At 39.2% G+C, this 17,943-nt stretch overlaps 1 protein-coding gene across 3 annotated transcripts in view; it reads left to right on the top strand.

The window, feature by feature from the left end:
• Window positions 1-493: 493 nt before the first annotated feature.
• DNAAF4 (dynein axonemal assembly factor 4) overlaps window positions 494-17,943 on the top strand; it is a 76,572-nt gene continuing 59,122 nt past the window's right edge. Inside the window, exons 1-3 of one of the 3 annotated variants that reach the window (XM_029237195.1) lie at window positions 494-685; window positions 1,107-1,227; window positions 8,735-8,868. In XM_029237195.1, the coding sequence (XP_029093028.1) occupies window positions 563-685; window positions 1,107-1,227; window positions 8,735-8,868 (378 nt within the window). In that variant the 5' untranslated portion in view covers window positions 494-562. Of the gene's footprint in view, window positions 686-1,079; window positions 1,228-8,734; window positions 8,869-17,943 lie in introns of all 3 variants that reach the window. The other 2 variants (XM_029237194.1, XM_029237196.1) reach the window with 2 other exon arrangements.

Raw genomic sequence — 17,943 nt, 5'->3', positions numbered from 1 at the left:
CAGTTCTCAAACCAAGGAAAGAACCCTACCTACATGCTTGTGACGGGCTTTAGGTTGATAGGATTTTAAGGACTACAATAATACAGGCAAGCTCCTAGGCCAGAAGGTCAGTATGAGCTGGAAACTTCCAAAACAGGAACACCAAATGGTGCTTACTTCTACAGCCCCCGTCAGAACAAACAAAAGGCCAGGGCTGCAATGGCGCGTGAACGTCGCACCTGCTTCTCGCGGGTTACGCTTTCCCACACCCTTTTCTGCATTTTCAAGCGTGAAGCTCTTTTTTTGCTTAAGCGGAAGTGGGTCTGCTACTTCGCAGATTCGCTTGGACTGCGGGTGAGAGATAAGACCTCAGGTAACGGTAGCACTCCCGCCAAGGGCGCCCAAGCAGTGGCGACCGGAGTCCGCAGGTCGACCGCAGTGGCGCGCCCGGGGCACGCTGGGAACGGGGGAGGGTGGTGCCGCGGCCCGGCCTGACCCGGAAGCGCTGGCCTGTGGTAACCCCGGCTTCCCTAGCAACCGAGCGGGCGCGCGTCCTCCCCAGCTTCTCCGGACGCCTCCCGGGATGCCCCTGCAGGTTAGCGACTACAGCTGGCAGCAGACGAGGACTGCGGTCTTCATCTCTGTGCCCCTCAGAGGCGTCAGCGTGAGGGACGCGGACGTGTTCTGCACGGAAAACTATCTGAAGGTAGGAAAGCGAGTCGTGCCAGCCGGCAGGGTGGGGGAGCCGGGGGTGTGGTCCGAAGCGGCTGCAAGGGCGCGGCTATGGACCTGCAACAGGCGCGTCCTTGCAGATAAGCATCCTAAAATTTTAGTCTTATTAAAAATAAAACAAAGCAAACAAACAAAACAAAATACGAATCCTATACAGGTGACACCTCGTCTGTAGACAGATGTCACCAGGTCAGAGATTATTTTATCCAGGATTTCCTCATATGCCGTGCTTTTATCGTGACCTGGAATATATTTATAGAAGGAATTTAAGAAAATGATTTAGGCTTATTTCTTATCACTTATTTCTTAACGGGTGTGTCTTTCATTTGTGTAACTAAATGGACTTCCGTTTTCCCCCTTCTGAATAGGTGAACTGTCCTCCATTTTTATTTGAGGTGTTTCTCTATGCTCCCGTAGACGATGAGAGCAGCAAAGCCAAGATTGGAAATGACACTATTGTTTTCACTTTACACAAAAAAGAAGCGGCCATGTGGGAGACCCTTTCTCTGTCAGGTGGTAAGTTCTTTACTAAAAGACGTTCAGCTGGTTGTGCTTTTTATACTTTATACCATTTAAAATTTTCTCTTTTGAAATTTATGTTGCTATTCTAAGAAAACGAAATAGACACATAGCATGATTTAAAAGAGTTAGTGCTTCAGCTGCCTCTTAAATCACCTAATTCCTGAGTAATCGAATTACTCAAAAATTAGAGTCCGTTAATACTAGCTTTTAAAGGATGTGGGCTCCTATCTTCAGGGGATAAGGCCTCCCAATATGGCCTTTATTTAGCACTCATTTTGTATTAGGCATTAGTTCATCTGTTAATCCTCACAACAATCTATCACTTAGGTACCCCCCCCTTTTTTTTTAAGGTGAGGCTACTGAGACACAGAAGGGTTGAGTAATTGCCAAAGGTCACACAACTAGTAAGTGGCAGACAAGAAGTGGAGTCTTAGGGCTTCTCTGGTGGTGCAGTGGTCAAGAGTCCGCCTGCTAATGCAGGGGACACGAGTTAGTGCCCTGGTCCGGGAAGATCCCACATGCTGCGGAGTGGCTAGGCCCGTGAGCCATGGCTGCTGAGCCTGCGCGTCCAGAGCCTGTGCTCCGCAATAGGAGAGGCCACAACAGTGAGAGGCCAGCATACCACAAAAAAAAAAAAAAAAAAAAAAAAGTGGAGTCTTAGCAGTTTGACTCTAGAGCAGTGTTTCACCTACGGAACTTTTACAGAATACAGATGTCTGAATCTCACCCTAGACCAATCAAATCAGTTTCTGGGAGTGAGACTGAGACCTAGGTACTGGTAGTTTTAAAAACGCTTTTTGGGAATTATAATGTACAGTCCAAGTTGAGATCCCCCATTCTCTGTACTCTTAATCAGTATTCTTCTGCCAAGATCAGCTTTGTGGGTCAGTAATTGCCCTATACTGCTTTAGCTCTGTTATCTTCCTCCCTGATCTAGTTGTCATGTTTTCTTGTGTTTTCTATCTACTGCCTGATATTTCTCTTAGGTCTTTGGCGTTAAGTCTTGAGTTAGGACTATTGAGAAATGGGGAAATGGCAGCCATTCTTCATGTTAGTGTTTTCTTGGTATCTTGCTGTGGAATTTAATTTTTTAATCCCTAGGACCAGGTGGAATTTTTCTCTAAAATGTGGTATTCAGCTCAGAAAATACTGGTTAAGGTAGGTTACCATAGCCAGCTTACTTTAGTTCTTTATTGAGCCCCAGAATAACTGAGGAGTTTTTAAAAACCAGATACCTGCTCTCCTACCCCTGCCTTCCTTTTTGATTCAAGTCTGAGATGGGGCCTGGGAATATGTCATGAAACACACCCACCCGGGGTGTTCTGACTTCGTACCTAAGATTAAATGTAAATACTTTGATTTATTTCAGCTGTTGTTGATAATCTTAATTTTGAAGTTAGATGGGACTAGAACCATCATCTGTTATAATGGCTTCTTTTAAAATAAACAGATTGGGGGTTGAGAACTCCCCAGATGATTATGATGCCTGGCCAGGTTTGAGAACCACTGACGTGTGTGTGTGTGTGTCTTGATTTCCCCAGGTAACGTTTTGTCCACCAACTTTTTAGGCTATAAAGAAGAGTCATATCCATAAACCTGTTACTTTCCCCTGTTTCTGACATGAAACACTTTCTTCTATGTCAAATTCCCTTCTTAAACTGGTTGGCCAATTTATTCAGGAGTGGGAAGGGAATTTTCTAATCATAACCTTCCTCTCTAATTTAGGTATCTGCTTTCATTGCACAGGTGCTTGAGTCTTCTCTTTCATGGTTATATGGTCAACTATTCCAAATTTTGACCATTTAAACTAAGGGTTGGCAAACTTTTTCTGTAAAGGACCAGATAATATTTTGGATTTTGTGGGCTATGTAGTCTGTGTCACAATTACTCAGCTCTGTTATTGCAGAACAAAAGCAGCCATAGACAATATGTATTTATTGATGCTGAAATTTCAGTTTATTCTAATTTGTATATGTCATAAAGTATTACTATTCTTTTGATTTTTTTCAACTATTTAAAACTGTAAAAATTATTCTTAGCTTATGTGCTGAAAGAAATCAGGGAGCAGGTTGGGTTTGACTGTAATTTGCCAGTTAGACTAATCAAAACAGTCTTAAAACTGACTTATATAACAAGTAATGAACATCGATTTTACTTCAGAAACCAGGTTTGAGATTCTTTTAGAAGTCAAACTCAGTTTCAGATGCAATTCAGTGAAATTGTTTAACAATCTGTTTTTCACATGCAGTATTGTGGAGCTCCAGTCTATACTCCAAGCCTGCCTCCCTCATTATTCAAAACATACTTGCTCCATTTTTTTCTGAAGTTCCTTCTTGATCCATTTTTCGTTTCTTTTAGATATGGAGCATTTCACTTGGAAACTTGATTTTCTTTTAATTACTTCTGCCCCTGAAACTGGTCCAACTGTCTGCCACTCTGTTACTAAGCAGGTGGTTTGGGGAGAGACTCCTGAAGTAATTTCAGTCCTAATTCTCAGCCAAGATCTTGGATGGGTAAAAATTCCATACTCTTTACTTATTATTATTTTTTTTTTTTGTGGTACGCGGGCCTCTCACTCTGCTGTGGCCTCTCCTGTTGCGGAGCACAGGCTCCGGACACGCAGACTCAGCGGCCACGGCTCACTGGCCCAGCCGCTACACGGCATGTGGGATCCTCCCGAACCGGGACACGAACCCGTGTCCCCTGCATCGGCAGGCGGACTCCCAACCACTGCGCCACCAGGGAAGCCCCCTCTTTACTTATTTTTAACTGAAATTAATATTCCCTTCAACTATGAATGTAGACAACAAACAACAGTAGTGTCAATAAAAATCACAAATATGTTCATATCACAGGTACCTGTAACTTTTATATACACTACTTTGAAATTATAGTATTTATTAGACATTTTGCTATGTATTATTTAATGCATTAATAAAGAAGCACATACTTGTATATCACAAATTTATTTTTTAATATTTTGTGTTTTAATATAACTAGTTTTCTTTGTGTATTTCTTCATATATTTTAAAACGCTATGAAGGTGTGTATAAAACTTTACTAGTCATCCCTCCACTCCTGCCATTCTTTTTTTTTTAATCAGAAACAGTGAATATATATATATATTTTTTTAACATCTTTATTGGAGTATAATTGCTTTACAATGGTGTGTTAGTTTCTGCTTTATAACAAAGTGAATCAGTTATACACATACATATGTTCCCATATCTCTTCCCTCTTGCGTCTCCCTCCCTCCCACCCTCTCTATCCCACCCCTCTAGGTGGTAACAAAGCACCGAGCTGATCTCCCCGTGCTATGCGGCTGCTTCCCACTAGCTATCTATTTTACGTTTGGTAGTGTATATATGTCCATGCCACTCTCTCACTTTGTCACAGCTTACCCTTCCCCCTCCGCATATCCTCAAGTCCATTCTCTAGTAGGTCTGTGTCTTTATTCCCATCTTGCCCCTAGGTTCTTCATGACCTTTTTTTTTTTTTTCTTAGATTCCATATATATGTGTTAGCATACGGTATTTGTTTTTCTCTTTCTGACTTGCTTCACTCTGTATGGCAGACTCTGGGTCCATCCACCTCACTACAAATAACTCAATTTCGTTTCTTTTTATGGCTGAGTAATATTCCACTGTATATATGTGCCACATCTTCTTTATCCATTCATCTGTTGATGAACACTTAGGTTGCTTCCATGTCCTGGCTACTGTAAATAGAGCTGCAGTGAACATTTTGCTACATGTCTCTCTTTTTTTTAACATCTTTATTGGGGTATAATTGCTTTACAATGGTGTGTTAGTTTCTGCTTTATAACAAAGTGAATCAGTTATACATATACATATGTTCCCATATCTCTATCCTCTTGCATCTCCCTCCCTCCCACTCTCCCTATCCCACCCCTCCAGGCGGTCACAAAGCACCGAGCTGATATCCCTGTGCTATGCGGCTGCTTCCCACTAGCTATCTACCTTACGTTTGTTAGTGTATATATGTCCATACTTCTCTCTCGCTTTGTCACAGCTCACCCTTCCCCCTCCCCATATCGTCAAGTCCGTTCTCCAGTAGGTCTGTGTCTTTATTCCTGTCTTACCCCTAGGTTCTTCATGACATTTTTTTCCCTTAAATTCCATATATATGTGTTAGCATACGGTATTTGTCTTTCTCTTTCTGACTTACTTCATCCTGTATGACAGACTCTAGGTCTATCCACCTCATTACAAATTGGTACATGTCTCTTTTTGAATTAAGGTTTTCTCAGGGTATATGCCCAGTAGTGGGATTGCTGGGTCATATGGTAGTTCTATTTGTAGTTTTTTAAGGAACCTCCATACTGTTCTCCATAGTGGCTCTATCAATTTGCATTCCCACCAACAGTGCAAGAGTGTTCCCTTTTCTCCACACCCTCTCCAGCATTTATTGTTTATAGAGTTTTTGATGATGGCCATTCTGACTGGTGTGAGATGATATCTCATTGTAGTTTTGATTTGCATCTCTCTAGTGATTAATGATGTTGAGCATTCTTTCATGTGTTCGTTGGCAATCTGTATGTCTTCTTTGGAAAAATGTCTATTTACGTCTTCTGCACATTTTTGGATTGGGTTGTTTATTTTTTTGATATTGAGCTGCATGAGCTGCTTGTAAATTTTGGAGATTAATCCTTTGTCAGTTGCTTCATTTGCAAATATTTTCTCCCATTCTGAGGGTTGTCTGTTGGTCTTGTGTATGGTTTCCTTTGCTGTGCAAAAGCTTTTAAGTTTCATTAGGTCCCATTTGTTTATTTTTGTTTTTATTTCCATTTCTCTAGGAGATGGGTCAAAAAGGATCTTGCTGTGATTGATGTCATAGAGTGTTCTGCCTATGTTTTCCTCTAAGAGTTTGATAGTGTCTGCCCTTACATTTAGGTCTTTAATCCGTTTTGAGTTTATTTTTGTGTATGGTGTTAGGGAGTGTTCTAATTTCATACTTTTACATGTACCTGTCCAGTTTTCCCAGCACCACTTATTGAAGAGGCTGCCTTTTCTCCACTGTATATTCTTGCCTCCTTTATCAAAGATAAGGTGACCATATGTGCGTGGGTTTATCTCTGGGCTTTCTATCCTGTTCCACTGATCTATATTTCTGTTTTTGTGCCAGTACCATACTGTCTTGATGACTGTAGCTTTGTAGTATAGTCTGAAGTCAGGGAGCCTGATTCCTCCAGCTCCATTTTTCGTTCTCAAGATTGCTTTGGCTATTAGGCATCTTTTGTGTTTCCATACAAATTGTGAAATTTTTTGTTCTAGTTCTGTGAAAAATGCCAGTGGTAGTTTGATAGTGATTGCATTAAATCTGTAGATTGCTTTGGGTAGTAGAGTCATTTTCCCAAAGTTGATTCTTCCAATCCAAGAACATAGTATATCTCTCCATCTATTTGTATCATCTTTAATTTCTTTCATCAGTGTCTTATAATTTTCTGCATACAGGTCTTTTGTCTCCTTAGGTAGGTTTATTCCTAGATATTTTATTCTTTTTGTTGCAATGGTAAATGGGAGTGTTTCTTGATTTCACTTTCAGATTTTTCATCATTAGTGTATAGGAATGCCAGAGATTTCTGTGCATTAATTTTGTATCCTGCTACTTTACCAAATTCATTGATTAGCTCTAGTAGTTTTCTGGTAGCATCTTTAGGATTCTCTATTCATAGTATCATGTCATCTGCAAACAGTGACAGCGCTTCTTCTTTTCCAGTTTGGATTCCTTTTATTTCCTTTTCTTCTCTGATTGCTGTGGCTAAAACTTGCAAAACTATGTTGAATAAGAGTGGTGAGAGTGGGCAACCTTGTCTTGTTCCTGATCTTAGTGGAAATGCTTTCAGTTTTTCACCATTGAGGATGTTGTTGGCTGTGGGTTTGTCATTTATGGCCTTTATTATGTTGAGGAAAGTTCCCTCTATGCCTACTTTCTGGAGGGTTTTTATCATAAATGGGTGTTGAATTTTGTCGAAAGCTTTCTCTGCATCGATGGAGACGATCATATGGTTTTTCTCCTTCAATTTGTTAATATGGTGTATCACATTGATTGATTTCTGTATTTTGAAGAATCCTTGCATTCCTGGAATAAACCCCACTTGATCATGGTGTATGATCCTTTTAATGTGCTGTTGGATTCTCTTTGCTAGTATTTTGTTGAGGATGTTTACATCTATGTTCATCAGTGATATTGGCCTGTAGTTTTCTTTTTTTGTGACATCTTTGTCTTGTTTTGGTATCACACTCCTGCCCTTCTTATCACTCCCCTACTTCACACTCTCCTACCAAGTTTCCTCTCCCCTCCTGTTTTTTTCTTCTTCAAAGTCTAGATCCCTTCCTTATCCTTCTTCCCCTAAGATAATTTACCCCCTAATGGATCACAGCCTGCAGTTTCTAAAATACTGAGTGACTGAATAAAAAATAATTGTGAATGGTAAAGTCTGTATGTAACATGTCATGTTACTTTGTAATTTTTACTAAGGCTGGCTCTGTACTCTTCATATGTATCACTATAAATCACCATTTGTATTTTTGAAGGTGATTGATTATATCAGATGGTCTCAACCCATCTGCTCTTCTAGGAGACCCCCCAGAGATGATTTATTGTGATCAGGTTTATGAGCAAATAGCTCTAGTTTCTCAACAGAGAGAGAGGAGAATAAATGTGTTCTCTTTCCTCCCATCTTGTCCCCTCCAGCTCCCTTTCCCTCTCCCCCTCCCAGTCATTCCACACTCCTTTCTCTCCCTCTTGTGACCCTCTCCTCCTCTCCCTCCCCTGTCTCCATCCTCATTCCCTCTGTTATTTCCCCTCTCCATTGTTCCTCTTCTCTCTTATTCATATCCTCCCTCTCTGTCTCTCTCTTTCTCTTTCTCTCTCTCTTGCTCTGTTTGTCTATCTCAGTGCACAAAGCCATGCATTCTTTTTCTACATTTTATTTGTTTATTTATTTTTGGCTGCATTGGGTCTTCGTCACCGTACGTGGGCTTTCTCTAGTTGTGGGGAGCGGGGGCTGCTCTTTGTTGTTGTGCACAGGCTTCTCATTGCGGTGGCTTCTCTTGTTGCGGAGCACGGGCTCTAGGCGCGGGCTTCAGTAGTTGTGGCACATGGGCTCAGTTCTGGCTCTTAGGCTCTAGAGCACAGGCTCAGTAGTTGTGGTGCACGGGCTTAGTTGCTCCCCGGCATGTGGGATCTTCCCAGACCAGGGCTCACACACATGTCCCCTGCATTGGCAGGCGGATTAACCACTGCGCCACCAGGAAAGTCCCAAGGCATGCATTCTGTACTAATTCATTACTATTACAGTTACTTGCTTACCTTTTAGTATTAGCTTCTTGACCAGTTTAATATTGAGATATGTTTTCACTTCTCCATGTGAGGTTGGGTCCAAAAACATCTTATCCCAGATCAGTATGTAAGCAGTTTCTCCTAAGTAAAACAAATTAATCATGATCCTAATTTATTGATATTCTTTATGTTTTAGTTGACAAAGAGATGATGCAAAGAATAAGGGAGAAATCTATCCTACAAGCACAAGAAAGCGCAAAAGAAGCTATGGAAGCAAAAGCTTCGGCAAGGCGGGAAGATCAAAAATATACACTAAATGTCATGATGAAGGTAAGTTGAAGATTCATAGGAAAGTCCTTTAATTAAAGATATAGTAATTGCAATGATAATTTGTTGCAACCACTGTATTTCCTCACCATTTTGTTCATACTTTGGTTACAGGCCTTGCTGTGTTATGTAGGCTATCTACTATTGATGTGTATTTCTGAAAATCTGTATGAAAGTTGAGAGTATAAGGTTGAACAATAGGTTTACTTGTTTGAGGGAATATGCTCTATTTCCAGGGGAATAAAACAGTTATAAGGTTTTATGCTGTAAGTGTTTTACTTCTTTTTTAATCTTGGAATTATTGGACATGATTATTTAAAACAAGAAAAGCATAGATTTAACACTAAATATTGACCAATTAATATCTTTTAACTGTTGAGCCTTTCAAGTTAAATCTTTAATCAGCAATATATTTTTTGAGATATAATTCACATACCATACAGTTCACCCATTACAGGCTTACAATTCAATGGTTTTTAGTATATTTAGAGTTGTAAAACCATCACCACAATCAATTTTAGAACATTTTCATCACCCCAAAAAGAAACCCTGCACCCATTAGCAGTCACTCCCCATTCCTCCGAACCCCTAGCCCTAGACAACCAACAATCTACTTTCTATCTCTATAGGTTTACCTATTCTGACTAATTTTTACAAATAATTTCCCATCTCAGTTTCTCATTTTTGACATTTTGAAATGATTAAGAAATCTATAATAAGCATTATCTCATCAAGAGTCCTATGGACTCATGACTGTTCTTTTGCATTTGGATCACTAGTATTGTTTTTATAATCAACAGTTCATAATTCCAAAGATTTCTCTGCTTCTTTTATCATTTTTACTTGACTTTTAAATGTCACCAATGGTTAATATACTTTTTTTTTTACTTAATACTTGAACACGTGGTCATCCGTCCAAAGATTCCTGCTTTCTGTATACTTGATGAGTTCCACCTTTTCTTGATCATGTTATCAATACTATCAAACTTTGGATCTTACGATTTTCCTGAATTTTAAAAAATAAAAGCAAAATACTGTAAAATTTGTGGCAACAAATAAGCATTTACTGAACTAATAAAATAGTTAAACAATGGCACACACACTGCTGCATTGGTAAACATAACAAAGCTGAACAATTGATTGGCAGGCAGTACCACAATGCTATACCTTGAAGTTATTCGTCTACTGACATATGAAAGCCTGACTTTGGTAGTATTGGAAAGGTGCTTTAGGGGCGTTAGTGTATAAAGAATGAAGCTATAGATCACATTGAAGTGATAGAACCTATGAAAGTCTATACCCTATACTACCAACTATTCATTTTGTCTGTCTCTTTCCCTGAGCAGTGTTGAGAGTTGAGACTACATTTTCTTTCATCCTTATCATAGCAGTTGCCAAGTAAATAGTAGGTGCTCAAACAGTTGGATGAATTAACGTGAATATATTGTTCGAGTACCCTGTAACCATAGTACAGTTCTATTCTGGTAGATAGGTGTAGCTATTTTTACTCTGTCCAATATTAGACACCATTCAGAAAAGAGCAAAATAGAACTTTGATGTTCCATTAAGAGCAAATGAAGAGATATGACAAAAGGCAACTCCTTATTAGCTTAAACCATAAATTAGCTTAAAACTTGAATTACATATACCACAAAATAATGGGGGTTTTTTAGTAGTAACCTTTTCTTTTAAAAATTAATTAATTAATTTTTGGCTGTGTTGGGTCTTCGTTGCTGTGCGCGGGCTTCTCCCTAGTTGCAGCGAGTGGGGGCTACCCTTTGTTGCAGTGTGCGGGCTTCTCACTGTGGTGGCTTCTCTTGTTGCGGAGCACAGGCTCCAGGTGCATGGGCTCAGTAGTTGTGGCTCATGGGCTCTAGAGCACAGGTTCAGTAGTTGTGGCTCATGGGCTTAGTTGCTCTGCGGCATGTAGGATCTTTCTGGACCAGGGCTCGAACCCGTGTTCCCTACATTGGCGGGCGGATTCTTAACCACTGCGCCACCAGGGAAGCCCTAGTAGTAACCTTTTAAAAATAATTAGCAGGGCTAGTGCTAAGACTCACTGTGTCAGTTTGCTATGCTGTATAGTATAAGTGTGTTTGGGCTACCGTAACAAAATACCAAAGAGTGGATGACTTGAACAACACACATTTATTTTCTCACAGGTCTAGAGCCTAGAAGTCTCAGATCAAGGTCCATTGGGGTTGGTTTCTGGCTTGCAGGTAGCTGAGAGAGAGAAAAAAATCTCTGGTGTCTCTTCTTATTAAGAAACTAATCCTATTGTATCAGGGCCCCACCCTTATGACCTCATTTAACCTTAATTACTCCTCAGCAGCCCATTTCCAAATGGGAGTTAAAGCTTCAACATATCTGGGGGAACACAAACATCTAGTCAATAACACTGTATAAAAACTATCCAAAATTTAGTAGCTTAAAACATTTATTTTCTCACGATTCTATATGTTGGTCAGGCTGTTCTTGTGGTCTGAGGTTGGCTTGATTGTGGCTGGAAGTTCTAGGATGGCCTCACTCACATGTTTAGAGCCTTGCCAGGGAAAGCTGAGCCCCTCTCCATGTGGTATTTCATTCTCCAAGGGGCTAGCACAGGCTTCTTTACTTCATAGTTAGTGTTCCTGGTGGCAAGAACGGGAAAGACCTAATGCACAAGTGCTTTTAAAACCTCTGAAGTGGGAAAGCCCTAATGCACAAGCCCTTTTAAAGGCTCTGCTGTGTCACATTTGCCAATGTCCCATTAGCCAAATGTCCCTTACATCCAAGCCCAGATTAAGGGTTAGAGAAATAGACTGCACCTTTTCTAGGAAAGAAAGATTAAGTCACATTGCAAAGGGGCATGCATATAGTTATGGGAGGAACTTGTGGTCATTTTACAACTTAGTTGGAATTGAAAATGTTAGGATTTAAACAATAAAGATAATTTGATTGATCCAGCAGGAAAAGTTCCGCGATAGAGCAGTAAATCCAAGCTCTGACTACATCTCTCTGCAGCATCCTTAGCACTGCTTTTTCTTTGTGTCTCCTTCATCCTTAGGCTGATAGGGAGATGATCCACGCCAGCAGGAGACAGGCTGTCTATTCTGTTGGCTCCCTTTCAAGCCCCATAAAACAATTGCTTTAGGTATTGTAGAATGATATTTCAAATGGTAATCACTTTTACACATGTTCAAATAAATCTTTACTTCAAGTCTGTTGCTTCAAACTTGGTTTGCTGCATCCACTTCTCATTATCTTTGCTGCTGATCTATCATTCATTTAGCAGACATTTATTGAATACTGTGAAAGGTACTGAGACAGAGCTGAACAAATCAGCCTTCACTTTCTGTTTACTCATAGTATAGAGAGGGTGACAGACAAGAACAAACAAAGATTACACCATAGTATGCATAAGAAGTCATGGGCCGATAAAGAGAAAACACTGGCAAAAGGTTGGTGTCTCAGTCTGAGAGGCTGGTCAGGAAATATGAAGCAATGTTGTTTGTGCTGAATACTGGAGAATAAGCCACAGTTACCTGGGGATAAATGGGAAAATGACTTTACAGTTAGTTTGGATAAGTGCCTGACAGAGTTTGGCACAACAAGGAACATTTGTTGATCAGAAATAAAATCTTGATATTTAGAAAAATCTCCTGAAGGGGAACTCTTTAGGAATTTTCAGCAAGAATCCCAAAATAATTGGGTTTGTGTTTTGGAAAGCTCATTCTGGGGAGTGAGTTTGAGAGGTTGCAGGGTGGAGGCAGAGCTTTTGTATTCTTAAGACGAAAGGATTTTGAACATATTTATATGTTGAAGAAAGAAGCCAGTAAAGAGTGAGAGATTGATAATACAACTAAGAGAGAGAATTGATGATGAAGCAGTTTATTTTTTGTGGTGGAATGAAGGTTGGAACAGGTGAAAAAATTAAATCTTAGGTAATAGGGGATATTTTATCTTTTGACCCTAAAGGGCAGGAGTAAAGAATAACTAAGCATTTGGAAAATTGTTAGAGACACAGATAGTTAAAGTAACCCTTTGTTTCCTTGGTGAAGGTAGCAAGGTCATCTACCAGACCGTGAAGAATTGAGGTGGGGTAGGAGTGATTAATGAAAGGTTGGAATATTCATGGCAGACCAATCTGAAATTTGCTTTTTTCCCCCTCTTTATTTTGGACTGCTATTGCCTACTTTTCCTGTTTTCTTTACTCTTTTGTTTTGTAGGTTGCCTTCTTCTATTTTGAATTTTTTGGTTTTATTTTGTTTTATTTTCTACTTTAGGGGACCCCATTTCCCACTAATTTTTAAACTAAACAGGTCAAATTTGAAGTGCTTTCTTCTGCTATTGTTTTCTTAAAGTTGAAACTCAGAAACTTTAACTGTAAAACAACTTTGCCTGAACATGCAGATGAGGTATGAGTTGCTTTCTAGAGTTGTCTAGATTATACTATAGGGCCTTTAAAAAGCCCTTATCAGTGAAACCACATGCCCTGTTTATTAGAAGCATGTATAACTAAGGGATAGAAAGGCCACAAGTAACTACTTGCTCATTTTTTATTCTATGCAATTGTAAATGTGATTGTTTTGTTTATTTATTTATTTATTTGGCCTCATGGCTTATGGGATCTCAGTTCCCTGGCCAGGGATTGACAGGGGTCACAGGAGTGAAAGTCCGGAATCCTAACCACTAGGCCCCCAGGGAACTCCTGTAAATGTGATTGTTTTTTTAATTTCTCTTTCTGATAGTTCATTGTTAATGTGTAGAAATGCAACAGATTTCTGTATGGTAAATTTATATTATCCAACTTTACTGAATTCATGTATTCTAATAGTTTTTTGCTGGCATCTTTAGGATTTTCAATAGATAGTATCATGCCATCTGCAAACACTAACGGTTTTACTTCTTCCTTTCCAGTGTGGCTTCATTTTATTTCTTTTTCTTGTCTGGTTGCTATGGCTAGGAATTTCCATACTATGCTGAATAAAAGTGGCAAGAGTGGGCATCCTTGTCTTGTCCTGATCTTAGAGGAAATGGTTTCAGCTTTTTACCATTGAGAATGATGCTGTCTCTAGGTTTGTCATATATGGCCTTTATTATGTTGAGGTATGTTTGCTCTACACCCACTTTGTGGACAGTTTTTTTTTTTTTACGTCTTTATTGGAGTCTAATTGCTTTACAATGTTGTGTAGTTTCTGCTGTATAACAAAGTGAATCAGCTATACATATACATATAGCCCCATATCCCCTCCCTCTTGTGTCTCCCTCCCACCCTCCCATAAAGCACTGAGCTGATCTCCCTGTGCTATGAGGCTGCTTCCCACTAGCTATCTGTTTTACATTTGTTAGTGTATATGTGTAAATGCCACTCTCTCACTTCATCCTAGCTTACCCTTCCCCCTCCTGTGTCCTCAAGTCCATTCTCTACGTCTTTATTCCTGCCTGCCCCTAGGTTCTTCAGAACCTTCTATTTTTTTTTTAGATTCCATATATATATGTTAGCATATGGTATTTGTTTTTCTCTTTCTGACTTACTTCACTCTATAGGACAGACTTTAGGTCCATCCATCTCATTACACATAACTAAATTTCATTTCTTTTTGGGACTGAATAATATTCCATTGTGTATATGTGCCACATCTTCTTTTTCCATTCATCTGTTGATGGACACTTAGGCTGCCTCCATGTCCTGGCTATTGTAAATAGTGCTGCAATGAACATTGTGGTACGTGACTCTCTTTTTTTTTTTTTTATTGTGGTACACGAGCCTCTCACTGTTGTGGCCTCTCCCGTTGCGGAGCACAGGCTCCGGACGCGCAGGCTCAGCGGCCATGGCTCACGGGCCCAGCCGCTCCGCGGCATGCGGGATCCTCCCAGACCAGGGCATGAACTCGCGTCCCCTGCATCGGCAGGCGGACTCTCAACCACTGTGCCACCAGGGAAGCCCCCGTGACTCTTTTTGAATTATGGTTTTCTCTGGGAATATGCCCAGTAGTGGGATTGCTGGGTCATATGGTAGTTCTATTTGTAGTTTTTTAAGAAACCTTCAAACTGTTCTCCATAGTGGCTGTATCAATTTACATTCCCACCAACAGTGCAAGAGAGTTCCCTTTTCTCCACACCCTCTCCAGCATTTATTGTTTGTAGATTTTTTGATGATGGCCATTCTGACTAGTGTGAGGAGCTACCTCATTGTTGTTCTGATTTGCATTCCTCTAATGATTAGTGATGTTGAGCATCCTTTCATGAGTTTGTTGGCAATCTGTATATATTCTTTGGAATAATGTCTATTTAGGTCTTTTGCCCATTTTTGGATTGGGTTGTTTGTTTTTTTGTTATTGAGCTGCATGAGCTGCTTGTAAATTTTGGAGATTAATCCTTTGTCAGTTGCTTTGTTTGCAAATATTTTCTCCCATTCTGAGGGTTGTCTTTTGGTCCTGTTTATGGTTTCCTTTGCTGTGCAAAAGCTTTGAAGTTTCATTAGGTCCCATTTGTTTATTTTTGTTTTTATTTCCATTTCTCTAGGAGGTGGGTCAAAAAAGATCTTGCTGTGATTTATGTCTTAGAGTGTTCTTCCTATGTTTTCCTGTAAGAGTTTGATAGTGTCTGCCCTTACATTTAGGTCTTTAATCCATTTTGAGTTTACTTTTGTGTATGGTATTAGGGAGTGTTCTAATTTCACTCTTTTACATGTAGCTGTCCAGTTTTCTCAGCACCACTTATTGAAGAGGCTGTCTTTTCTGCATTGTATATTCTTACCTCTTTATCAAAGATAGGGTGACCATATGTTCATGGGTTTATCTCTGGGTTTTCTGTCCTCTTCCATTGATCTATATATCTTTTTTTGTGCCAGTACCATACTGTCTTGATGACTGTAGCTTTGTAGTATAGTCTGAAGTCAGGGAGCCTGATTCCTCCAGCTCCGTTTTTCTTTCTCAAGATTGCTTTGGCTATTTGGAGTCTTTTGTGTTTCCATACAAATTGTGAAATTTTTTGTTCTACTTCTGTGAAAAATGCCATTGCTACTTCGATAGGGATTGTATTGAATATGTAGATTGCTTTGGGTAGTAGAGTCATTTTCCCAAAGTTGATTCTTCCAATCCAAGGACATGGTATATCTCTCCATCTATTTGTATCATCTTTAATTTCTTTCATCAGTGTCTTATAATTTTCTGCATACAGGTCTTTTGTCTCCTTAGGTAGGTTTATTCCTAGATATTTTATTCTTTTGGTTGCAATGGTAAATGAGAGTGTTTTCTTGATTTCACTTTCAGATTTTTCATCATTAGTGTATAGGAATACAAGAGATTTCTGTGCATTAATTTTGTATCCTGCTACTTTACCAAGTTCATTGATGAGCTCTAGTAGTTTTCTGGTAGCATCTTTAGGATTCTTTATATATAGTATCATGTCATCTGCAAAGAGTGACAGTTTTACTTCTTCTTTTCCGATTTGTATTTCTTTTTCTTCTCTGATTGCTGTGGCTAAAATGTCCAAAACTATGTTGAATAATAGTGGTGAGAATGGGCAACCTTGTCTTGTTCCTGATCTTAGAGGAAATGGTTTCAGTTTTTCACCATTGAGAATGATGTTGGCTCTGGGTTTGTCATACATGACCTTTATTATGTTGAGGTAAGTTCCCTCTATGCCTACTTTCTGGAGGGTTTTTATCATAACTGGGTGTTGAATTTTGTTGAAAGCTTTTTCTGCATCTATTGAGGTGATCATATGGTTTTTATCCAATTTGTTAATATGGTGTATCACATTGATTGATTTGCATATATTGAAGAATCCTTGCATTCCTGGGATAAACACCACTTGATCATGGTTTATGATCCTTTTCATGTGCTGTTGGATTCTCTTTGCTAGTATTTTGTTGAGGATTTTTGCATCTATGCTCATCAGTGCTGTCGGCCTGTAGTTTTTGTTTTTTGTGACATCTTTGGTTTTGGTATCAGGGTGATGGTGGCCTTGTAGAATAAGCTTGGGAGTGTTCCTCCTTCTGCTATATTTTGGAAGAGTTTGAGGATAGGTGTTAGCTCTTCTCTAAATGTTTGATAGAATTCACCTGTGAAGCCCTCTGGTCCTGGGCTTTTGTTTGTTGGAAGAGTTTTAATCACAGTTTCAATTTCAGTGCTTGTGATTGGTCTGTTTTTATTTTCTATTTCTTCCTGGTTCGGTCTCAGAAGGTTGTGCTTTTCTAAGAATTTGTCCATTTCTTCCAGGTTGTCCCTTTTATTGGCATATAGTTGCTTGTAGTAATCTTTTATGATCCTTTGTCTTTCTGGAGTGTCAGTTGTTAATTCTCCTTTTTCATTTCTAATTCTATTGATTTGAGTCTTCTCCCTTTTTTTCTTGATGAGTCTGGCTAATGGTTTATCAGTTTTGTTTATCTTCTCAAAGAACCAGCTTTTAGTTTTATTGATCTTTACTGTTGTTTGCTTCATTTCTTTTTCATTTATTTCTGATCTGATCTTTATGATTTCTTAACTTCTGCTAACTTTCATTTTGTTTTTTGTTCTTCTTTCTCTAATTGCTTTAGGTGTAAGGTTAGCTTGTTTATGTGAGATTTTTCTTGTTTCTTGACATAGGATTGTACTGGTATAAACTTTCCTCTTGGAAATAACTACTTTTGCTGCATCCCATAGGTTTTGGGTCATCGTGTTTTCACTGTCATTTTTTTCTATGTATTTTTTGATTTCCTCTTCGATTTCTTCAGTGATCTCTTGGTTATTTAGTAGTGTATTTTTAGCCTCCATGTGTTTGTATTTTTTACAGTTTTTTTTACTGTAATTGGTATCTAGTATCATAGCGTTGTGGTCAGAAAAGATACTTCATACGATTTCAATTTTCTTAAATTCACCAAGGCTTGATTTGTGACCCAAGATATGTTCTATCCTGGAGAATGTTCCATGAGCACTTGAGAAGAAAGTGTATTCTGTTGTTTTTGGATGGAATGTCTTATACCTATCAGTTAAGTCCATCTTGTTTAATGTGTTATTTTAAGCTTGTGTTTCCTTATTTATTTTCATTTTGGATCATCTGTCCATTGCTGAAAGCGGGGTTTTAAAGTCCCCTACTATGATTGTGTTACTA

Source organism: Monodon monoceros, unplaced genomic scaffold (genome assembly GCF_005190385.1).
Source record: "Monodon monoceros isolate NGI ecotype Baffin Bay Population unplaced genomic scaffold, NGI_Narwhal_1 Super_Scaffold_21, whole genome shotgun sequence".
In the NCBI taxonomy this organism is placed as follows: domain Eukaryota; kingdom Metazoa; phylum Chordata; class Mammalia; order Artiodactyla; family Monodontidae; genus Monodon; species Monodon monoceros.
This window is presented reverse-complemented; position numbering and strand designations above follow the sequence as displayed.